At 34.4% G+C, this 25,928-nt stretch overlaps 1 protein-coding gene across 2 annotated transcripts in view; it reads right to left on the reverse strand.

The window, feature by feature from the left end:
• Nucleotides 1-276: 276 nt before the first annotated feature.
• Nucleotides 277-25,928, reverse strand: part of PLAA (phospholipase A2 activating protein) — a 41,638-nt gene continuing 15,986 nt past the window's right edge. Inside the window, exons 3-14 of one of the 2 annotated variants that reach the window (XM_036898095.2) lie at nucleotides 20,634-20,734; nucleotides 20,426-20,546; nucleotides 18,499-18,666; nucleotides 17,896-18,031; nucleotides 16,197-16,366; nucleotides 13,503-13,660; nucleotides 12,596-12,815; nucleotides 10,677-10,748; nucleotides 7,779-7,847; nucleotides 3,825-3,923; nucleotides 2,144-2,308; nucleotides 277-1,006 (exon numbers count right to left, since the gene is read on the reverse strand). In XM_036898095.2, the coding sequence (XP_036753990.2) occupies nucleotides 441-1,006; nucleotides 2,144-2,308; nucleotides 3,825-3,923; nucleotides 7,779-7,847; nucleotides 10,677-10,748; nucleotides 12,596-12,815; nucleotides 13,503-13,660; nucleotides 16,197-16,366; nucleotides 17,896-18,031; nucleotides 18,499-18,666; nucleotides 20,426-20,546; nucleotides 20,634-20,734 (2,045 nt within the window). In that variant the 3' untranslated portion in view covers nucleotides 277-440. The remainder of the gene's footprint in view (nucleotides 1,007-2,143; nucleotides 2,309-3,824; nucleotides 3,924-7,778; nucleotides 7,848-10,676; nucleotides 10,749-12,595; nucleotides 12,816-13,502; nucleotides 13,661-16,196; nucleotides 16,367-17,895; nucleotides 18,032-18,498; nucleotides 18,667-20,425; nucleotides 20,547-20,633; nucleotides 20,735-25,928) is intronic. The other variant, XM_057498741.1, reaches the window with a different exon arrangement.

Below are 25,928 nucleotides of genomic sequence, written 5' to 3' on the forward strand. Positions count from 1 at the left end.
AGTTATCCTAAAACAAAACCTTGAAATTTATCAGTGATGTTGAAAGAACCCAACAATGAAAATGAGTAGGGCAGAAATTAAAGATATCTACCAAAAATTAACAGTATGTAAATAGTAAAAGCAGATTACGTGAATAACAGCCCTTGTCTTATGTGTGGCTATGGTACAGAAATTATGCCACTGTAGTTGTTATGCTATTGTTGATTACAGCTCATTATTGTTTCTAAACTCTTGAAAACCTACCCAGGAAACCATACAGGAAAATATCACAGTTCATCAGTGCAAAAATTTTATTTCTCCTTTGTTTCCCCGTTCCCCACTTTACAATATCTGCAGTTTTACTTAATCCACAGCATTTTTTTTAATCATCTGTAAGCAGTCATGTAAAATGTGAGAAAAAAACAGTAACCAATTTAAAATATCATTCCCCTTCCCCACTGTTACAGTAAATTTAAGATAAGTCTACAGCACTCACTTACTTTAGCTGGTTCTGATACTGAGGCATACTTTTTAATTTGAGAATCAACACCCAAAGACTTGGCTAACTGTACAGCATTTGAATCGTCACTGACAAGTGTCCCAAGAGCCACAAGAAGTCTAAAAGTGGCTTCCAGGTCTTGAACAACTTCCAAGACTGTGCTAATTACTGACAAGCATTGAGCTTTCCCTTCAATGTTATAGTCTTTATGAAAACAAACAGAATAGTTCAGGGTCAGTGTAGCCAGAGCAATGTGAATGTTCTTATTGGTCCCTGATTTCAGTTCTATTGCATGGGACATTAGTGATTCCCTCTGGGACATCATGAGCTTTTGTCCTGCCTGGCCAACAAAACAATTGCAAAAGGTCCTCAGAGCAAGCAGCTGGTTTGCTAGCTTTCCTTCAGGGTTCAGGAGGCTGATAAGATGACTGCTGAACCGAGCCCCTTCCTTTTCATTGCAGAAGTTCTCATTCACGCTGGGATGTTTAATTGACAACCGAAGAATATCAAGTGCAGGAAACACAATATCTATTGAAAAGAAAAATTCATTAATGTTTGTGAAAACCCAGAAAATTCCTGTGACTGTTACTCATTTGTTAAGGACTCATTACATGTTACAAAATTAATATATGACCATTTCAGAAAATGTTAAAACTCATGTGCCTGCTTTACAAAATACCTATTTCTAAAATTTGTGTTACTTGATTTTTCATCTTAATGGAGACTGGATTGATTACCACAAGATTATATATACTTTAAAAATAATGTAACTCTCCTGGGTTATCAAATAGCCTGACATACAGTAAGTATTCAAATCCTTGTGGAATGAATGAGATAGGGATCTTGCTTTTAAAAATGCTAAACAAGACCAAGTTGCAGAGTGAAAGTTCTTTATGGAATTCTAGTTGACAAATGCTAATAGGATGCATAGAGGTTGGTGGAGAGCCTTATATAGGATGCATAGAGGTTGGTGGAGAGCCTTATAATCAAGGGATGGGGTAGACACCATCTGAATGAATGCAATGAACAATCTTAGCATCACTTAAAAGTGAGGAAACCAGAAATTATGCTTTGTACTACTGTAAAGGTAGTATACAACATCATTTATAAAGGATCTTGATCTAAAAAAACTCTATTGCACCAGAATCTAATTATGTCTAGCAGGAACTGAGATACAGGAACACATTAAGTGAGCAGTCAAATCCACAATACAGGACATTTTGTAAGACATGTTTTTCTCCAATAAATTAACAGCATGAAAAAACAGGGAAGAGGACACTTTTGGAATTAAAATGGAGTTAAATGAATTAACTAAAAAAAAAGAAAAAGGAAAAGGGAAGAGCAAAGAGAAAAGGCAAGAGAATACTCATAGCAAACATTCATTGTCTAGGGTTAAAAGGTCACAGAGTTTCTTGGATGGCTGCAGGGTATCCACAAATAGCACACTCAGGGGGTCACTGCATTACCCTCAAATGCTTATAAGTATGTGAACAAAACAAGATTATGAATTACAGTGGTATAGTGAATCCTTTTTGTTTTAAGTTTTTTGCAATGTTAATTACAACTATCCAGATTAACTTTTATTTATCTAGGAACACTAGCAATATTGTTAGAAATGAAGACATACTTTGCGCTTTCTAGTTACATTCTGAAGTGTTTCTGTACCTTCAGGCCAGTTAATAGCTTTCCACAAAATCTGAAGTTGCTGGGCTGTGGGTTTTTCTGAAGAACTATTACACACTAGAGACAGGATCTTTTCGAGAAGTATCAAGTCATCCTCAGTTAACCTCTGCTCTTCAGGTGCAGTTGCATTAAGTTCCTTCAGTTTACCTAGAATGTAAAATCAAACCTTCAGAATTCTCTAACTATAATTAGCCAGATATAACAGAAAAATGCCAAAAATTTCAAAAAAAGTACGATACCATACACCATGGGGAGACTTTTCATGGGAATTATCAGACCATAAAATAAGGATAAGGCCTGTAAGTATTCTTAAGTTAAGCACAGTATAGACAAGGTTACTGTGGTGATGATTTTCATTTTACCTGTTATTTCCTAAGATCTTCTGGAGCTTTCTGTTTTGAGTAAGTTTTAAAGTGTTATCGTGTTTGTAATAATTTTGAATGGTTTTCATAACAATATCATATGTTATATATACCCAAGTATAAGGCAATCCTGTTTTCCCAATGAGAAAAATTTTAGCCAACTTCTGTCAAATTCTGATTGTGAATAAAAGAGTTAATTGTCTATAATATTTAATTTATTCACTTAGTTCCATATGTACATTTGCCATCACATTATTTTTAAAACATACTGAGTAGAAATAATGCCTTTTCCCACTATTCTCTCATTTCATGACACAATTTAAACTCTTCATATGCACCTTCAATATCAGCATCCTAGTCATCACTAATGCTACTTTGAGTCATCTAACATGTTTCCATCTTAAGTGTTTATCTCAAATTTTAAAAATCCCAAATTCCCATCATAGAAGGTTTAAGAAGATAATTTGTCCAAGTTTACAAATTTCTGTCAATCATAACAGGAAACCTGGACCTGTTTCACTTATTCTTTGGCATGAAAAGTTTTGTTTAACACTACCAAAATACTGAAAACAAAATTTATTTAAGGAATGTAAAACGCAAGAGACCTTTTAGATTTGTACAACGGTTTAAAAATGCCAAGTTGTCTAAAAGTATGCAAATACTTCTTTACTGTTCAAAATAAAGCAATCAAGAAAACAATTATGAATGATATTTATAATGACAGTATGAAAGATACTTCTGACCAAAAAAAACCAAAAAAACAAAAAACCCCTTTTTATACTCAGATGTATATGTTATCTTATCTCAAATAATTCTCACCATAATCTTTGTGGCAAACAGAACTCATACTACTCCTAGTCCAAAAAAAGTCTGTCATTTTGTTTTGGGAAAAGCAATCAAAGTCAATTGAGAAGTTTCATTTTTAATGGGCAATTTGAACTTTTATTATTATTTCTAAGGGTCACTAATTTTTTTAATGCTTTACTCATTTGTTTTTACTATATTTTTATGAAAACATTAAGAGCTTAGGGGATGGAACTGATATTTTCCTCCCTTAGTTTTCTGCTCATTAAAGTCATCATAAAGCATTTATCTTATATTTGAATAAGGCTTCTTACAGAATAAAACAGGTCCATTATCAGATTGTGTATTTGTCACTGACACAGTTGTGTAATACCGCAATAGAAGTCTCTGTTATACTTATCCAGTTCCATACTCATGTTAGGAGGAGAAACAGCCTTGAGTGCACTGCAAAGAGTCTGTGTATATGTGAGAAAACTAATTAATTAAAATACACTTACCTAATATTTGTGTAGGGTTTGCCTGGTCAAAAGTGACAGCCTCCTTTTTAGGGAAATAAATATTCATCTTAGATGAAGCTGATTGGTAGGCACTATTCCCTATTTACAGAATAGAAGATGATGAAAATCATAAGTGCTCAAAAATGAGATTTTTATAAATGCATGACTTTGTTTTCACAATTCAGATATGTAGCTGTTCATCTGCATGCAATACATGACAAGCAGCTTAGAAAACCAAAGGAAAATAACACATTCTTAAGATTTAATGTAGTTTATATTTGTTGATATATTTCAGTTTTAGAACAGAGCTTAAATGCAAAGCAGACTTACACCATCAGCAGAACAAAAAGGCTCCTACAGTATGGAAGAATATAGTCATAAATGACACAGCCAATAAGGGATTAACATCCAAAATATATAAAGAACTCACACACTCAACATGCAAAAAGCAAATAACCAGATTAAAAAATGGGCAAAGGATCTGAACAGACACTTCTCCAAAGAAGAAATTCAGTTGGCCAACAGGCACATGAAAAGATGCTCCACATCGCTAATCATCAGAGAAATGCAAATTAAAACCACAATGAGGCATCATCTCATACCAATTAGGATGGCCACCATCCAGAAGAAAAGAAACAACAAATCTGACAAGGATGCGGAGAAAGGGAAACCGTCTTACACTGATGGTGGGAATGTAAACTAGTTCAAACATTGTGGAAAGTAATAGAGAGGTTCCTCAAAAAACTAAAAATAGAAATACTATTTGACCCAGGATTCCCACTCCTTGCAATTTACCCCAAGAATACAACTTCTCAGACTCAAAAAGACATATGCACCCCTATTACAGCACTATTTACAATAGCCAAGAAATGGAAGCAACCTAAGTGTCCATCAGTAGATGAACGGATATAGAAGATGTGGTACATATACACAATGGAATACAATTCAGCCATAAGAAAGAAACAAATCCTACCATTTGCAACAACATGGATGGAGCTGGAGGGTATTATGCTCAGTGAAATAAGTCAGGCAGAGAAAGACAAATACCAAATGATTTCCTTCATTTGTGGAGTATAACAATAAAGCAAAACTGAAGGAACAAAATAGAAGCAGACTCACACACTCCAAGAAGGGACTAGCTGTTACCAAAGGGGAGGGGTGGAGGATGATAGGTGTGGAAGGAGGGAGAAGGGGATTGAGAGGTATTATGATTAGTACACATGATGGGGGTATCACGAGGAAGACAGTGTAGCACAGAGAAGACAAGCAGTGGCTCTGTGGCATCTTACTACACTGATGGATAGTGATGGCAATGGGGTATGGGGGTGGGGCTCTATAATATGGGTGAATGTAGTAACCACAATGTTGCTCATGTGAAACCTTCATAAGATTGTATATCAATGATACCTTAATAAAAATAATAATAATTTAACAATAAAAAAAGTGGAGCAGACTTTTCATTTCATATTTTCTACTCTCATATTTTAAAGATTCAATCTAAATTATACATTTTTAAAAGATTTAAAAATATAAAACAATTATAAAACTTTTCATTCCCATCTTCTCTAAGGCATATTGAGCTCTTTCTTCTCATGTCTTTTACTGTTTATTCCAAATGATGCAGCAGGCATTGTTATTCTGTCCAGTCATTTTCTAGATTAGTTTTATAAATCACCTCAACTTGTAAGTTCCTGAAGGGCAAGGGTCCTAAGCTCTTATGAAGATTTTACTTCTTAAATCCCTATTTTAGTAACTGTAAATCTGTATCTGATGATAAACAAAAATTGGCAGAATGAAAATTCAGCAATACATAATGAATAAAGCTATTTCAACTAAACTATAATTTAAATCTAATTTTGTATCTAACTTACATTTCAAATCAATTTATACATATTTGTTCTAGTGTAAGATTAAAGTATTTTGCAAAAATATAAATACAACATTTTAATCTACTAAGTTTATTTGAAATAGAAGGGGGGAAGGTAGATGACAACTGGGCATGTAATGACAGAAGTGCATAAAACTAATTCTAACTGCTTATAAAGCATAAAGTATTTATGGACATGATCACAGATGAGCTACACAGATACTCCTGGTCTTCAGAGTCTAGTTATGGTATGGAGAATGTAAGACAAATATTGTCTAAACAATTAAGTACAGTGAAAATTTCTCTGAAGGAGAAGTGCAGGGTGCAATGAGAACTTGGCATAGAGTAGGTGATCTAGCAAGGGGCAGATGTGCCCAAATAAATTTCACTGAGTTCATTTAATAAATACTATATTGTAAAATTAAAGAAAAAAGAAAAAGAAGGAAAAACTAACAATAACTTGTGGTTTAAATAACAATGTAAAGGATGCAAATATTCCAAAAGCAAACAGTGTGTACAAAACTCCTGAGGTAGAAAATAGCATAACATGCTCAAGAATTGACACAGGCCAGTATGGCTGGGAAGAAAAATGACAGAGAGGAACGTGATGTAAGGCAAGAGTAAATATTCAGTGGGAAATCATTAAAAGGGTTTTAATCAAGGGAGGAGCATAAACAGAGTTAGCTGCAGTATGGACCATGACAAAACCAATTTGGAGGCTATTATTTCATTACTGTACATGAGAGCTGACATTAGCATGGGCGATGATATACAAAGGTGAGGTATATATACCAAACTGTCAAAGACTAACTTCTGAAAAACAGAAACACTGTAAACTTATTCTTTTGTAATACAAGATGTACAGCTAACAATTATTAAGCGTTTATTCTGTATAAAGTGATTTATATCTATTTTGTAATTTTAAGCTCTCAAAAACTCTAGGAGGTAGATATTGTCTCAACTTTATAAACGAAGGCACAGAAACAGAATGAGTTCCTCAAGGAAGACAGTTAGGAAGTATTGGAACTGACGATTCTGTAACATCTTACTATGTAGACAGTAACCACACTAGAGGGAGTGAGGATTTAATAGTATGGAACCACTGTGCTGTATATTTGAAATGAACATAAGATTGTATATCAATGATACTTTAATAATAATAAAATAAAAGTGGAACTGAGATTTGAATATAAGCATTCTCATTCCAAAACCCCTAATCTTAATTACTTCGTTATACATTTCAATACTGCAAGCCAATGTTATTTAGCAATGAAAAATAGCTTGCAAAATTACATAGTAAATTAGTTCTTAAGTGGAGTGGTGATGTTAAGGATATTTTATTGTGCTCAATGACATTTAGGTTACACACTTTCTCTTGTATAAAATCACAGGGAAAAATATATGCCAAGAGATCTGTCAAACTTGCAAAAGGTGAACCACAATTTAGTTCTGCATTTTACTGCAGCCAATCCGGAGGAAAACATGCCTGTATATATTCAACAATGATGAACAAGTAAGATGAGCCAGACTCTGGGCTAGAGACTAAGGTGAAAAAAATTAGTTGCTTAGGAGAAAGCCAAATAGTATAGACCTAAATCATAAAAGCAAATTTTTCTGAGTCCTCCTAAAGAGAACAATGGGTAGCATAGTGAATAACATTCTTAACACATAAAGAATGAACAAAGGAGCTTAAAAGATTGGCATAAACTCAGATTTAGTAAGGATAGTAAGGAAACCAGCTTTACTACAGTAGAACAGTTTTTAATCCTGGCTGCACATCAGAATCATATTGGAAGATTATAGAAGTACCCTTGCCAAGGCCCCGGCTCAAATCAGCATTAGACCAAGTGAGCATCCTGAGGATGAGGTTGAGGAACTTTTTAAAAACTCTCCAGATGATTCTAATGTACAATAAAGACAGAACTGCTAGAACACTCTCAAGCCAAGTCAAGAAGTTTGGTCTTTATTTACTATATAAAAAGTTCTCCAGCAAGATAAAGACACCAATTTTCTTGATCTTTCATTAAATAAAAGTTTCAGTGAATTTTTTAAATCTAAAAAAAGAAAAAGAAGTGAAAAGTGTGTACCTGTAAAGGGATCAACTCCAGCCATGGCAGTTCCCATACTTGCAGACCCTGGCACATAACGACCACCACCTAAAATGCAACAATACTCCCAGTAAGCAAAGGTAACTGCAAATTATAATGTTCAAACTGCTCCTTCTTTACACACAATAACTTATTTTCATTATTAGTCACACTTCAGAATGACATCTTTACACACGTAATAAATCGGCCATAAATTTAATACAGAAAAATGCTTAATAAAACAGTACTGGAGAGTAGTTAGTGTCCCCAAGTGTTAACCTTAGACATAATTCTCATGTTACAAAATAAACATTAAATGTTTTATATATAACTATAGAAGCTAATGAGTTACAAAAGCATTAGTGGATTAGAAAGAAAGAAATTAAAAGGTTTCCCTAATGAAATGTGAATACTCTTCTATTGATATAGAAAGGGTTAACTGGCATGTAAGTCAAGAAAGAAGGAGACTAAGTAAGAGTTAGGTATGGTATGAAAAGGCCTGGTCTCACATTTGAGATTATACTTGCAGCTGTCTCACTAAAAATGGAAAGAAAGGAACATGAAAAAAAAGGATGGAGAGAGAACCAGTGGGATTTGGAGATGTTCAGAATCTAGGATCAGCTTTTGTGGGAAGAAAAATGAGCTACTGCTTAGCTCCTCTGAGTTTAATATCTAGCAGTTGTATACCACACACAAAAAGCAAACAAAACTAAAACAAAAGATACAGATTGAAAAAAAGATTAATTAAAATTACAAAGAACACAGAATGATATGTTGAGTTTTTACCATATGCCAGCCAGCGTGTTAAGCATCTTATATTTATATACTCATATTTATATACTCATTAATAATGGTAATATACACCATTATTATTCACATATTTTAGAAAGGAAAGGGTGAGTAACTCGCCCAAGGCATTGTGAGGCAGAGTGAAGTCTTACACTTTTTAAAAATGTGGTTCTCAGATCACCTGAATGAGTCACCTGTTCAACATGCAGATTCCCAGGACCCATCCATAACAGCTTGGTGGTTCTCCAAACTAGCTTCACTTCAGAAACCTACAGGGATTTCTAAAACTACCTAAGAGCAAACCACCCCTGAGACCATTTAATCACAATCCATGGGTTAGGAATCAGAGCATGAATCTTTTTAACCTCCTCACTAACCTACTGTAGCAGAACCTGCAGGGAGGACCCTACCTTAAGTAAATTAACAAGCAACCCAGTGATTATAATCGACATGACAAGTTTGAGAACTACATAATTAAGGAAAAGAAAAAGGAATTAGGGTTGACCTTAATTTATAAACCAGACAGGGAAAGCTTTTGGCCCCAGTACTGTTGGTACAATTGGGCAACATCAACAGTAATAACTGCTAACAATAATAACATATTGAGGGTTTAACTGTATTCCATTTTGCTTAATACTTTACATGTATAGGACCATTTAATTTTCATATCTCAACATGACTGGTACATTATCTATTTTTCTGTAATAGTGTGGTTCAGTTATCCTAATAATTTTTCCATAATTCTCTTAGACATTTAACATGCTATCTTGCATAACTCTATAATCACTTCATCTTCTGAGTAACTGACATTGTGCAATAGTGACATGCTCCAGGTATTAAGGCCCCAGGAGTTCTGTTGACTTTGCTGGTACTGTTTCAAGTGTGGTATGTTCTTTCTGTTCCGAAAAAAAAAAAAAAAAAACGGCTTATGGGATTCAGGAACTCTATTGTTCTAAGTTTCAGGGCATCCTTGAGCCTGAATATGCTGACAGAGAGTCATCATTTTATTATGTCTCTTCAAATCCTTACTACCTTTTCAAATTGCATTATGTCACCAGAGACTTCCTTAAGAGCCATGGTGCTATCACAACACTTAGCCTGATAGCTGGTTATTATTCTATATTGCATATCAATCCCAGGGTGCAGCTATGTGCATGTGGGCCACCCATTCATTCACAGGAGAAGGCAAGCTCACTGAGAACAATCTGCAACTTCATGACACTGACCCAAGGTTGTGTGTTGGTCCAATCTATGGCTTAGGATGTACGTTGGCAAGGCCAGTGCCATAAATGCTATGAATCTCTTCCCAGATTTGATATATTATCAGGAACTGTGGCTAAAGATCAAGTAATAGCATCATAGAATGTATTAAAAGCTATTATGAAAACAGAGAATTCTTCAGTTGCATTCAAGTCCAAGTCTGGCCATTTTTTTCCAGTAGTTTTGATGCTGAGGCATGCATACCTTGGTAAATAAAGTCACTCTGAAGAGATACACTGACATTTTAGGGTTTCATAAAGGCCACTAATAATAACCTAGATTAGAAAGACCAATCCTGGATAGATGGGTGGACTGTCTCCTTCCCTGCTAAGGCAAAATAATGCCAGGGCAGACTTTTGACTGCACTGCTCCATCCAGTTATCAGGGACTCCACGGCTCCTTTTCTGATTGTGATCAGTAGCATCTCCCCAGTGGTGGCATTCATGCTGTGTCTTCCCCTATTATTTAGCTTCACAGATAAAAATAGGCTCAGACAGGTTAAGTGACTTGCCAACGTTGCATAGCAAATAAGTGGTAGAGCCAGATTCTGAACCAAGGTCTGTCTGACTCTAAAACCTATGCTCTTAATGGCTCTGTTCCCCTTGCAAGAAGAACCACTTGAGAAAGCAATGAGTTCTAGTAATACGTTATTTAAAAGTCATGAAGAAAGCTACAAAATACTCCATGAAAAAGCAAAAATTAGAAGGTAAAGAAAATGAGATCCATCAAAATTAGAAACATAAAGGTAATTATCAATTATTGGATGGTAATTCTAAAATGTAAAGCCATATAATGTAAAATGCTATACAGTTAGTGAAGAAAGATGCATTAACCAAAACTGCATCCCACCTGTAAAAGGATCTGCTGCAGGCAGTGTGTTGGAAGATCCTGATGAAGAGCCAGGAACATACCGACCACCACCTGTGCAGGCAAATAAAGGAAAGCTGAAGTACGCCAACATTTTAAAATTTATGAGAAGTACAATGCTTACATTAGGAGAATATAAACTTGGAGAAAAACAGAACAGCAAGGCTGTCACATGAGAGAATCAGAGAAATTAGTCAGAAATCATAGTTGGAAAGACTAGTAAGAAACTAAAATTTTCAGTGATTCTCCTAGTTTTGCTTTTTTACCTTATTGTATCTTAGCCCATGCACTTAATATTAAAATAACTAGGAATTCAAGTATGAAAAGAAATAGCAGGTGGTGTCTGACCTAAATCATAGGTACAGGCTATTATTCCTGCTCCTATACAAATTCCCTAGAATTCCTGCTGCTGCTGTGTTATCAAAACCACAGGCATCAGATGTTAATCTTTTATAGAACCCCTGGGTTCACTGATTCCTGTGTCAAACTGCATTCAGTGCTGCGGATACTGCAGGAAACAAGACTGCTTGTATCCACTGAAGCTTACAACTTATGGGAGAAGACAATAACAAAAGGATGAGAGCTACTAAGGAAAAAGATTTCCATTTTTATGTTTACAAATGTGTGGTGTATGTGAGTATGTGTTCTGTTCACCACTAGGGAAATATTCAGAGGCGTCAGCAAAAAGATGTATGTAAGGAGTGCTTACAGTTTCAGAAAGAGTATAAAAAAGGTACACAGAGTTGTTAGACCTACAGACAGAGCCAGCTGCTTAGGTATCTGTCCCCTGATCCACAAAACAGTTTATGCAAACTGTTAACATGTTCACTCTTTTGTACTACAGTCTGTAATTCCACGAACAGAAATATCCAAGTAATAAATGACTCATTTTCTAATTTTTTCCTATGAAGTGCAACTATTGGGAGGGTTACATAATTTATACTTCAGTAATTCAGTAATGAGTCACTCTGGTAATTCTGTTTATGTCAGCATGCAGGTGAGATTAGCTTTACTATGTGAATTGGGTAATGGAATTTTGAACCACAAGGAGAAGAGATAACTTAGGAGCATGAAGTATCTGTGTTGGAACAAGAAAGAAAATATCTATAAGGACTTGAAAGTAAAAGGGTATATGGGACCCTTGTAAAACAAAAAGAGCACTAGCACATGAAAAATGGAGTCAGAAATGACAAGAGGAAAAACATTAATAATAAAGCACCAATTTCAAAATTGTATTTAGAGTTGTCCCTGTACCTAAAAAAAAGAGGAAGTATTTTATTTCCTCCTGTTCCACAGCCTCAGTTCCCAGGACACAAAACTCAGCTAACACAATTAGAATTATAATCCATTTCTTAGGAGCCAGGATTCAGACTAATACTATTAGGATAATAATTTATGGTCTGACAGGAGAACCTAATTCCATTTATAACATTTTAGACACTGTATACTGTGTACAAACAACTGTTCAAAATGAACATGCGGGCTACAAATCACATATAAACTAAAATCACACAGAGTTCAGTCCAAGATTTTATGCACAACTAATCAACTTAGCCTCATGTGAAAACAAAATGTTTGTTTACTGAATTCCACCAAAATATTTGTTTTTAAAAGGAGCAACTGTATAAAGAAATTAAATGTTTCTTTTCATTTCAAGTATTGAATTAAAGTTTCTTAATTTTATTTAGTTTGCAGTGTGGCTATATTTTTTAAAAAGACAATTTACAATTGTTTTATGACAGAATTACTATGTAATTTGAGACTTAAAAATATGAAGTAAAAATTTGCTGTATATCTTTTTATTTAAACAGCTAATCATAATGATCATTCAAATACATGAAAAAAGAAAATCAACTGACACTGACTGAAGTACATAAGACTTAATACAAACCCTAAGTTACCTGTAAAAGGATCTGAGAAACTGGTGTTGCCAAGTCCCAACATTTGACCTTTTGTGTTATCAATAATAAATTTAGCCACTTGATCCAAAAACATGGGATTCAAATCATTCTTCTGCAAGAAGTTGTACGCAGTTAACCAGGGATCATCACTGATGTTATAAGGCAGTTTATATGATGGTCCACCCTCATTGACATCAATTGAGAAAACATAATCAAATTCCTTTAATTGGAATATAAAAAGGAGATAAATGATTACTAACTTATCTGTTCGTATATATTAATGACATATATAACAGAAAATATGTGTTCTTTATTTTGATAATTATACACTTAAACTATCTCCAAAGTGCAATGTTGAAATCTTCCGTTTGGCAAATATTAATAGGAATCATCTTTAAGTGCTTGCTACAAAATTAGTGTTTCATTGAAAGTAAGGTGGGAGATGGATTATGACTACATATTAATTCTAAGGCAGTTGGTTGATCTCGAAGCCAAAAGTATTAGCTGTTACCACTGTTACTAGGCCCCACTCACCAAAACATGCTGGCATTACAATCATGTTCCTGCAGGGTCCCTAATCTCCTGTCAAGTTAAATATAAGTAGGCATGAAGCATTAGATGAAAGGTAGCACAGAAGCTCCTAATCCAAAATGGTTGGGAACAGCTTATGCACAGTAACTACCAAAAGACAAGTAATGGCTTATCTGTCCAGCAAATGTGCTCTCTGTACATGGAGAGTTTTTAAAAATCTACTTCAAGACAGGGAAAAGAAAGAATTTCTCTATAGAAATGTATTTTTAAATGTCAAAACACCAAAGAAAATTTTATTAGCATGGGGAAAAGGGAAAAGAAAACCTTTGTCTAATGTTTTAAAATATTGGTAATTAGAAAGTAGAAGTTGACATACTTTCCCTTCATATAAGACTTTTCCAGATGTTTGCTGATCAGCACCAGATGAGCCGACAACATCACCAATTTTTATCCACCTCCCTTCGCTGACACTCCACTGATAGGCTTCGACTTTCTCCCCATCTCTGATCAGACGAGTCTGTCCTTCTCTAGTACCTTAAAATAAAAATTTTAAGAATCAAAGGTAGAATGCAGAGTAAAATTCAAAACCACTTAGATAAAAGATTTTTACCGTTAAAATTTATATATAAGAAAGTATTTATTTTGGCTTAACAGAAAATTTTATTAAACAAAAGATTTAAAAATGTAACACTACTGGAAAGTGTCCAAAAAGAAAATAATGGTTCAAGGGAAACTTTATTAAGTAAAGGTTAAAAATATATGATTTTACTAGAAAGTAGCTGGCCCACCGAAAATAAAACAAGTTTTATTACTGAATATTTTCTGACAACACTTTCATTTCAGTGAATGACTGCCTCTCCATTATTTTAGCTTATCAAAGAATCTGATTCTTCTTTTTCTGAACCCCATAGCCAATCCTTCAGCACATTCTATCAGCTCTATCTTTAAAATATATCTAGAATATTACCACATCTCACCATCTCCACCACTACCCATTGGTACAAGCCACCACCATTTCTCATTTGGACTGATTTAATGGCCTCCTGTTCCTGCCCTGGAGCTTCCTATAGTCTATGCTCAACCCAGTAACCAGAAAAATCCTTCCAAAAGTTTAAGGAGCCTTCTGCTGACACACTTCTGCTCAAGAACCCTTCTACACATAAGGTACTCAGTTAATATTTTTTGAATGTATATGTAGGTGTGTGTGTGTATGTGTGTGTATATGTATATACATCTGATATATATATATATATATATACACACAGTGATGAAAAGCTTACATTTTATGAAGAATTATAAGAATACTAAAAACATGATATAAGGCAGCGGTTCTCAAACTTTTGGTGTTAAGATCTCTTTATAGTCATAAAAATTATTCAGAAGCACAGAAGAATTTTTTTTAATGGTTATAGCAACTGACTTACAGGAGATAAAAAAATGCATTTACTTCATGGGAAAACAATATAGTTATTACATATTGAATAAATAGTAGTTCAATGAAAAATAATTATATTTTTAGAAATTTAGTGAGAAGACTGGTATCATTTTACATTTTTGTAAATATCTCTTACTGTCTCAAGACAGCTGGATTATCATTCCTGCTTCTGCATTCAATCTGTTGTTTGAACTGTGCATAGAAAATTTCAGCCTCACAGATTAACATAATTAAAAAAGAGAGGATTACTTTAATAGCCTTTTCAGAAAAATGCAGATATTCTCCAAATAGTAGGTCCTTAAATGTTACAATTTAGAATCTGAAAACACATCAGTATGTTTTTCAGGCTTTGTTACACTAAATTCCATTGGTCTATTTTAACTTTGAATGGATCTTTTACCCATTTTTTATTTTGGACTTGGTCAATTGGAAAATACTGATACACTGAGCAATGCACATCTTCCACATGTTTACATACTTTATTATTACACTCATTATTATTTTATTGTTTAACATTAGAAAATCACATTTGTTATTATTACCACTGATATCATTAGAACCATTTTTTAAAATATTGGGATGCTATCAAGCTCTTGATAACATACAAACTTTCTAAAATTTCAATTTTCACTTGAAAGTTTGGACTTCGTTTTTGGCAACAAATACTGTCAGTTGTTCTCCTTAAAGTGACATACTCACTTTATCTTCAAAAAATGTCTGCCAAATACCCAATGTTGGAGTTGAAAGAAAACAGGGAGAATAGGGCTGTGCAGGTACTTATCCTTGAGACACCATGGCACATGGTACTGTACTTTATATATACTTTCCATTTTGTCAACCAGAATGTTAAAAGACAGGTACTAAAGGTTCAAGATGCAATAAAATTAATTTTTAATGCTTCATCAAAGACATTCTTAAGGGCAGATGGTCTTAATGTTTTTTAACTACTCTGCATACCAGTGAAGAACAAAATGGCTACCAGAACAGTTTGGTATCACTGCCTTGATTTGTGTACTCATGAGCCAGTATTAACCACCATTGCTTTTGTGCCAGAAGTGCAAACATTAACACAGTGTAAAAGTCAACATCTTAGTAGGACAAAATTAGTTTGATGTTATGGATACCCTGGAAGATCTCAGGATTCCCAGGGGTCCATGGACCCAGCTCTGAGAAGCACTGATACAATGGATCAGGGATATACCCAACACAAGATTTCATTTGAAATAACTACTGTCCTCTGGTTATAAACTCAAAAGATCCCCAGCTCTTTAAGCAGACTTTGCTTTATTTAAGCTCATTTTTATTTTAGTCGGTATAACCTCTCAGGGAACCCAATCAAGCAAAATGTATTAAATGAGTGACTTCTGAGTACCCATTATATATAAGCTAATAAGTATTAAAAAAACCAAAAAGCTCTTGTTTATGGGGAGTTTAGCTCAAGTGTTTAAAACTGTGAGACAGAGGCAAGAAGAAAATGCTTTCTCACAGTGGTCAGGGTAGTAAAACTTTTAAATAATCCATAGCCAGCAATAACACTGAACGACTAGTAAACAACCCGTTTTTCTTATTACTGTAATTATCCCATAAGACAATCATGGTAGCATGTTTTATTGCTAGACACACTGAAGTACGTACCAGATTCATTCAGATGTTCCCTCCCAGGAAGCTGCTCAGCGTTAATGTTCCCTAGGTCACCAGTTTTGGAATCAATGGTTGCTTGAGAGAGTTCTTTTTCAAAAGCCTTGATTTCCTCAGCACTTGCTGTCCGAGCCTCTGATTCTGTAAACACTCTAATAATACCATCACTGTAAGGAAAAACAAACTATTTTAAGTCATTGCCATATTGTATTAACTTATCATACCTGAATAATCCAAAGCAAAAATAATCTGTATTTGTGAATATGAGAAACATTACTATGGATTTTTTGCTGAGGGTAGCACTACGCTGACTTCAGCACACACTTCTTACTCCCTATTACTTTCTAAAGTAATGTGGCAAAAAGTTATACCAAAAGGCAGAGAAATATATATTTAACATGATTTTCAATTCCAAGCCAAATATTTACCATCATAAAAATCTAGATATACAGTGTATGCTTTAAGTAAATATAAAGAGGGTAGTAGACTTGGTATACTTTCTAAAGGGCTCAAATACCACACCCCACATAAGGCTTAGAAAGTAGCAGACGCTCTGTATGTTCATTATGGAACACAGAGTCTGTCCTTACCATTAACTAGCAATGTAACCCCCCTTAAGAAAAAAATAGCCTCTCCTTTGGTCTAGATGGCAGTCCCAACCTCTACTCTAAGAAAAACGACTTCATTTCCATAATTTCTCAATTCTCAATTCTGGGGTAGGGAAAACAAGTACGCCACTTTCACCTGTACTCATCCCACCCAATCTACAGAAAACTTTGTTTCTTACTTAATTTTCCACTACAGCCAATTTCAATTTCAAAATAAATTTCAAATAAATTTCAAATTTCAATTCAAAATTCAAATTTCAAAATTCAATTTCAAAATAAATATTTATTTATTTTTACTTTAAATATGCTTAGAGAGAAATAACTAAATCAACAAATAAACCACCAGGACCAAAAAAACAGTAAAACGCCTCCACTTTTATTGGACTCTATATCCTTTATAGTGGTTGCCCCTTTCTTTCTTCGCTTTCATTAGCATTGCGGGGCCAAAACTTCCCAACAGCACATTCCTGTAATACTTTAAATTACTTTTTAATTTGCTTTCCTGCCATTGTCACTAGTTAAATCCAACCTACATATTTAATAATTCATAAGTTCTGTTTTAATTATATCACTTCTTGCTCAACCCTTTTACCTCAAGCAATCAACCTCAAAAATGCCTGGTATTCAAGGTTCTCTATATTCAAGTCCCACTTTAGCACCCATTATTCACTATTCCCCAGCATTAGTCCCTCACTATTTTCCTTCATCTCCCACACATATCACTTTTATTCCCATGCCAGACCTTTAATTTACTGTTTCTTTTTATATTCTTATTTCTCTACTCATCATCTTTCAATATCCAATTAAATTTCTCCTTTTCCAGAAAGCTTTCTAACGCCAATCTCGACCTTCTCTAATTTCTTTTGCATTTCATATTTGACTGCACAACCTGTACTATATTACTGGTACTATATCACACATCACTAGTGTAAACGCTGTCATACCTAGCACTTGTGCAGTACAGTACAGAATTGGGCATACGGTCTCCTCAGTTCACCTGAAATTCCTTATGACTTATCTCTCTGCATTCTAATGCCTCCCAAAGATCTAGAGGCATATTGTGTATAGAATGACTGGAAAATAAATACCTCGCACCAACCACAATGTCACCATTGTCCAGTACACAGCAGCACCATATAGACTGAGCAGGAAGTCGGATTGTTTGAGCACATTCCCCGTGTTTCCAGATTCTCAGAGATCTGTCCTCTGCCGTTGTCACAAAATCTAGAATTAATGAATACAGAAAAACTTTGTTTGAATGAATTAAATTAAATATATTTATACCTACCACGTTTCCATTTGGGCATACTTATCTTTTTTTTAACCCCAAGTATTTTTAAATTAGTTTAAAATTTTATGTATGTCACTTACACTACACACAACATAAAAAAACTCATGATTTTATATATTTCACATCTTATATATACTTTAGACCAATAAATTGTACAAAGTCTTTCCTCAGATACTCGGGAAAGTATCTTTTCTTGAAAGATTACTTTATGAAACAACTATCCAACCTGAATACAAAGACAATCATATAATTTTCTCCTTTAAAAGAAAGATACTTATGAAATAGTTAATAAATTATTCAAATTACAGATAGTAAATTGATTTAATAAGGTCTTGTCCACCTTAAGACTGGGATGGAATAATTCATAATACATAAATTTAAATATATAAGGTAATCTTACCTTTACAATTTGGAAAGACAGATATGCTATAAATATAATTTGTATGTCCATAATATACTTCAAGACACTCGCCAGTGATTTGCCACTTTCTAATACTAGCATCATTTGCACAGGAAAGAAATTCTGTTTCACTCAAAATCGCTAAGCCTCTTACACAGTCCTCATGACCTATATTAGAAAAAAAAAATCATGCAAATCAATAAAATGGATCATTTGGTTGATGGATCTATGTATTTCATCATAAAACATATTACTGAATAGTAAAACCTGATTTTTAAGGTAGAGAAATGCATTTTTTCTGTACAAAAGCCTTAGTAACCAAAATTTGTGTTTTAGGTTTGGCAATGTTTTTATCATCAGTCTTAGGAAGTTATTTATTGTATCTTTTCCAAATTATTTCCTAATACCCTCCAGAAATAGGATTTTTATTTCAACAATTTTGTATTTTTACCTAACAATTCATATTCAACTTTTCTTCTCCAATAATGAGATTAATTCATAACATATACATTATCCAAATATAACAGAAATATGTAACAGAGTAAATATCCCCTAAATATTTTGCCATGCAATATGGAGATTAATATTTATAAACCTCTAGAGAAAATTAAGAAAAATTAAGTTACAACAAAGATAATTATTTAAGAATTGTAAGTAAAACCATCATGGAACAGTAAACTTTAATAAAGTATGAAAGAATAAGTTGAGAGATTAATTTATCTGAAACCACACAGTGAAAAAGCTAAAATAAGAATTCAGGTTTCCTGCCTCTTAATTTTATCTCCTTTGATTCAACCAATTGTAACTTCTCCTATCCCTTTGATTCAACCAAAACAAACAGAGCCAAATACCACTGCTTTATCAATGGAAACATTTCATAATTTATATAAATGCAGACATTAAAATGATACAATAAAAACCAATGATAACTGATTTTTTTAGAAAGGCAAGCAAGATTTTATGGAATAAACTTCTTGCATTATATTCTTAATTATGTATCAAGAAATTCTACTGATCAAAGAATGTGGAATGTTTTGGAACTCAATATAATTCAATTTCTTTCAATATGAAATGAAGCACTGTGGATAATATGACCATAAAATTTTTTTAAGGACAAAATGTTCTCTGAAGCTTGTGATCTAACAAAGGAGATCAGAAATAAAAAACTTTCCCATGTTCAGTATTTGCTGAATAACATTAGCTATCACAGATTAATAACTGGATACATGTATTCTATGTATAGAAGTAGAAACAGACGTATGATTAATTTTAACTCATTGTCCATTTTCCATCTATAGATAAGTTTTATCTGTACAAAGGGACTTCTTGCAATATCACCCAGGTTGGTGATCAACTTTTCAGGAGCAAGTAAAAGAGAGGAAAAACAACAAAAAAATTCACACCAAAAATATAAGTGCTCCACAAATAAGTCAGCAATATTAATACTAGAGAGCAGATGCCTCAGTGACGGCATTATTTAACAGCTGAGGTTTAAAAAGACCACCCACCTAAAACCACAGCATAAACAAAGCTGCAAAATTTTCTTATTACACAATATACTTCAGTATTAATAAAAGCACTAATAATGATTTCCTCCATATAATAAAGATAAAACTACTAACCAACCATAAAGAAGGTTTATGTTTAGAGGTTTCAGGCTGTGCTTGTTAAAATGACAATGAAAAACATACCTGCAGACCATAATACAGTTTATCAAGTAGTCATTTGTTTGTCCACATCTGGTTATTTTATGAGGTTTCACTGTGTCTTTTACAAAGATATTACAGAAAATTACATTAATCCAAATTAGATTCAAATACACTTATGTTTTTAAATACCATTTTCAAGTTTCTAAACTTTTGAGAAAAAATTCACTTGAGCAAATATGAAGTGATGAGATTTTAAAAGTAGTCTACTCTGATTTTACCTGAAAAAGTCCTCTCACATCTTCCAGCCTTCCACAGTTTGATAGTCTTGTCTGCTGATCCAGTTAACATTAAGCCCTGTTCAGGTAAGATCTTTACTGCCCATACTGCAGCTGTATGACCCTATGAGTAAAATGGGAATTAATTTAAGTTGCCACAGAACCATCATATTTAATTACTATCTAGAATCTTCACACAGAATTACTGTACCTGTAAGGTCATCATACATTTGTCATTCAGCCAGACTTTAGCAGTGGTGTCCCATGAACCACTAAGTAATGTCCCAAATTTTCCAGATGAAAGACTACAAACTAAAGGAATAAAAGGCATTAGTTAACACATTTTCATATAGATAAATGCTCAACTTTGCAGTTGTTAAAGCACTACAACTTTAAAACAATCTGTGAAGTGACAGTACTTAGCCAACTAGGGCTTAATTCAATGGAGAGGCAGAAGAGTGCAGGGGTCAAGAGCAGACTGATTCTGGAATGCCTGGGTTCAAGTCCCAACTGTGCCACTTAAGAGCTGTCTGACCACAAGGATATGACTTAACTAACCTCAGATTCCTCATCTATAAAATTAGGGAGAAGGATTAAGTGGGTTGCACAATCCCTTATATTTCTAAGAAACTATATGGAAAGATAATGCAAATAACTTGAAATGCCATTTATATAGGTATTTAAAATGGCAAAAAAATGGAGCCAATCTAAATGCTCAATAGTAATAGAATGGTTAAGTAAATGTCTTATCATGATGTCAATTAACCAGGCTAAAAATTAATGATGTGAAAAATAACCTAAAAACAAGGAACAAATAAAGACAATTTTGATTAAAAATGGGAGATTGCAGATGACATATTGTACATAAAAAACCCTAAATAATCCATTCCAATACTAATAGAACTAATATCTGAATTCAGCAATGTTGCAGGATACGAAATTAATACCCAGATATCTGTTGCATTACTACACATTAACGATGAACTAGCAGAAAGAGAAATCAGGAAAATAATTCCATTCACAATTGCATCAAAAAGAATAAAATACCTAGGAATAAACCTAAATAAGGAACTGAAAGACCTATACCTTGAAAACTACAAGACACTCATGAGAGAAACTAAAGAGGATACTAATAAATGGAAATTCATCCCATACTCCTGAGTAGGAAGAATTAACATGGTCAAAATAGCCATCCTGCCTAAAGCAATCTACAGATTAAATGCAATTCCTATCAAAATACCAAGAGCATTCTTCAATGAACTGGAACAAATAGTTCAAAAATTCATATAGAACCACAAAAGACCCCAAAAAGCCAAAGCAATCCTGAGAAGGAAGAATAAAGCTGGGGGGATCTCACTCCCCAACTTCAAGCTCTACTACAAAGCCACAGTAATCAAGATAATTTGGTACTGGCACAAGAACAGACCCACAGACCAATGGAACAGACTAGAGAGCCCAGATATTAACCCACGCACATATGGTCAATTAATATACAATAAAGGAGCCATGGATATACAATGGGGAAATGACAGCCTCTTCAACAGCTGGTGTTGTCAAAACTGGACAGCTACATGTAAGAGAATGAAACTGGATAACTGCCTAACTCCAAACAAAAAAGTGAATTCGAAATGGATCAAAGACCTGAATATAAGTCATGAAACCATAAAACTCTTAGAAGAAAACACAGGCAAAACTCTCTTGGACATAAACATGAGCAACTTCTTCATGAACATATCTCCACAGGCAAGGGAAACAAAAGCAAAAATGAACAAGTGAGACTACATCAAACTAAAAAGCCTCTGTACAGCAAAGGTCACCATCAGTTGAACCAAAAGCCATCCTACGGTATGGGAGAATATATTCATAAATGACATATCCGATAAGGGGTTGACATCCTAAATATATAAAGAACTCATGTACCTTAATTAAAAAAAGCAAATACAGAGCTGAACAGACACTTTTCCAAAGAAGAAATTCAGATGGCCAACAGGCACATGAAAAGGTGCTCCACTTCATGAACCATCAGAGAAATGCAAATTAAAACCACAATGAAATATCACCTCACACCAGTTAGGATGGCCAACATCCAAAAGACAAACAACAACAAATGTTGGTGAGGATGTGGAGAAAGGGGAACCCTACTACTCTGCTGGTGGGAATGTAAATTAGTTCAACCATTGTGGAAAGAAGTATGGAGGTTTCTCAAAAAACTCAAAATAGTAATACCATTTGACCCACTAATTCCACTCGTAGGGATTTACCCTAACAATACAGGAGCCCAGTTTGAAAAAGACAAATGCACCCTATGTTTATCGCAGCACTATTTTCAATAGCCAAGACATGGAAGCAACCTAAGTGTCCATCAGCAGATGAATGGATAAAGAAGAAGTGGTACATATACATAATGGAATGTTATTCAGCCATAAAAAGAAAACAAATCCTACCATTTGCAACAACATGGATAGAGCTAGATGGTATTATGCTCAGTGAAATAAACCAGGCAGAGAAAGACAAGTATCAAATGATTTCACTCATCTGTGGAGTATAAGAGGAAGGAAAAACTGAAGGAACAAAAGAGCAGCAGACTCACAGAATCCAAGAATGGACTAACAGTTACCAAAGGGAAAAGGACTGGGGAGGATGGGTGGGAAGGGAGAGTCAAGGTGGAAAAAGGGGCATTACAATTAGCACACATAATGTGGGGGAAAGGGGGGGTGCACAGAGAAGACAGTATAACACAGAGAAGATAAGTAGTGATTCTATAGTATCTTACTATGCTGATGGACAGTGACTGTAATGGTGTATGTGGTGGGGACTTGATAAAGGGGGGAGTCTGATAACTATAAAGTTGCTTAGGTAGTTGTATATTAATGATACGAAAATAAAAAAAAGTATTGGTGATTGTTCACAGTAAAGCTATAAATGGTATTAATCTACAGGGGACAAAGAAAACAATGTAACTGACTTAGAGAAATGGAGGAGGTTATAATTTAAACATCTAGAGAGGGTTTAGAAGAAGAGTGACTCGCCATACAAAACTCCTATGAGACTCAGTATCCAGCCACTAGGTTCTATGGAGGATGGGGCTAAGCAGAGGTTATGAAAAATGAGAAGAATGATTCAAAGTCTACATACAACACAGGGAAACGCTTGATCTCTCTTCTCAGCCTACAGGGTCCGGAAAGGACATCCTCACTGACTACGGGAGATTGGAGGTTTACTCTGGAGGAACTAAAGCACAACTTCCAGATTCAGGCAGCTGGGCATAATAAAGGGAAAGTAAGGAGCTTTATACAATGCAAGGAGAATAAATGGAAAGGCTACATCCTGAAATAGTGGTACCTAAGGCTAAATACCAGCATCTAGGCATACATACCCCTTTACCTAGGCAAGAACCAAAGAATTCTTCTCTACAGTATTGAATAATGCTAAAGAACCCCAGATACAGACATCTGAGAGGGTTTCCTATCTAAAAGATCAGACCATCACCAGACTACCCTCCAATAAAGCACACCAATCACCAAGCCTCATCTATACCAGTTAAAAAAATTTTCAACCAACTTCTTTAAACCTTATTCTTAAATATGAGCTGCCAATTTAATATCAACAGCCATTTGACAAAAGTCTCCATCATGGAAGAGAAAAACCAAAACAAAGAAACAGAAAAATGAGGTGGAAAGGGTTAGGCAATTCAGAAGAAATAAATCCAACTTCAAGAAGCAGAAAAAAACTTCAATGCTGTATTTGCAAACAGATGAAATATTATTTTAAAAGGACTGATGAGAGAACAAGAAAAATAAAATCTAGAAATAGAAGAACTGAAAAATGTGTAAGTAGGAAAAAAAAATCATCTCTGTGGTGAATTAGACCAAGTAGACAAGACATGAGAAATAAGAAAAGTTAAAGTTAGAAAATAATTTCAGAATGTTTACTATGCTAATAAGGGATTCCAGAGAGAGAGAATAGGGAAGGGAAAGGGAGAAGAGGGCAGCAAGGACAAAGAAACAGTACAAGATTTCCAGAAGTAAAGGACGTGAATGTCTAGACTGAATGAACTCACAAAAGTGCATGATGAAAGGCACTTCAGAAACTGAAAGGGATGCACTGTGAAATTTTATAACATCAGAAATAGAGAAGATCCTAAAAGGTTGGGAGAGGACTAGAAGAATGTCCCATAGAAAAGATGGAGAATCAGAACAGCACCAAACTTTTCAGTAACACCATACACTATAAGACAATAGAGCTATGCCTTCAAAATTCTGAGAGTAAATGGTTTTAACATAGGATTCCGCATCTAGCCAAATTAACAATCAAATATAAAGGTAGCATAGCCATTTTTGGTATACAAACATAAAATATATTTAACTCTTATGTTACAGATTTCTTAGAAAACCGTAATAGCTGTGATACTAAAATGATAAAGTTAAGAATGACAAAAATGTGAGATATAGAAAATAGATTAACAGAGGGGAATCCACAGTAGACATCAGCCCAGGAAGCACCAATCCAGGAGGCTAGGTTTCAAGAAGGAAACTTCCAGAAAAAAACATGGAAGAGATAAATATTTTAGTGTGTGCGGTAGCCATTAGTTATATTTATAAAATATTTTCTCCTCTTCACCTTCTAAGCAAACATAGATTGAAATCCCAGTTCCTTTGGCTTCAGGTATATGCCACGTGACCTGTCCTGCATTGAAAAATGAGCAGAAATGTTATTTCCAGGTAGAAGCTTTAAGGAAGGTACACAATTAAGCCCAGTTCCCTCGCTGCTGCTCCAATGTCTGTGAAAGCACAGGGATCTGGATCCCTGAGTAATTACAAGGGGCAGAGCTCCCTGCTGCACTGCACTGGGTCTGTTAGAAGAAAAGAAAACTTTTATTGTGTTTAAGCCTCTTGAGATTCTGGAGTTACATTACCACATTGTCACCTACCTTACCTGACTGATTCAGAGATTGGTAGCACACATGAGGCACTGCTGAAACAAAAATCGTAAATGTATGGCACTGACTTAATGGGCAAGTAAAGACTAATCAGAGAATGGAAGGCTGGGGATACAGAGTTTGGAACATTCGGTAAAACTGCTGCAAGCAATAACCCAGGACATGATAAACTTGTATCTCTAAAAAAAGGTTGGAAAATGAGTGATAGGTGTCAGTCACTATCAGCTACATTTGACTAAGTACAAAAAGAATAAAGAGAGATCGAGAAACAGCTGGTTCTCAAGCAAGCAGAAAAAAAGTTCAGAGCTTAGGAACTTGCAGGGTTGGAAGAGCCAATTGCTTGTCAACCCCAAATGATAAAATACAAACCTGAGAAGGCTTTTCAACAAGGACAACTGAAACTTAGACATGTTACAGAAACAAACAAAAAACACTGCTTTTAATTTTTGTCTTATTATAATATATGTATTTATGGAAGCCACTTAAAATTTTTCCTGGAACACAGCAGGTAAAAAAGTTTGGGGAATGTTTATAAAAATGTAATCAATGCATACTTTCTAAATTACA

This window comes from Manis pentadactyla, chromosome 3 (assembly GCF_030020395.1).
Source record: "Manis pentadactyla isolate mManPen7 chromosome 3, mManPen7.hap1, whole genome shotgun sequence".
In the NCBI taxonomy this organism is placed as follows: Eukaryota; Metazoa; Chordata; class Mammalia; order Pholidota; family Manidae; genus Manis; species Manis pentadactyla.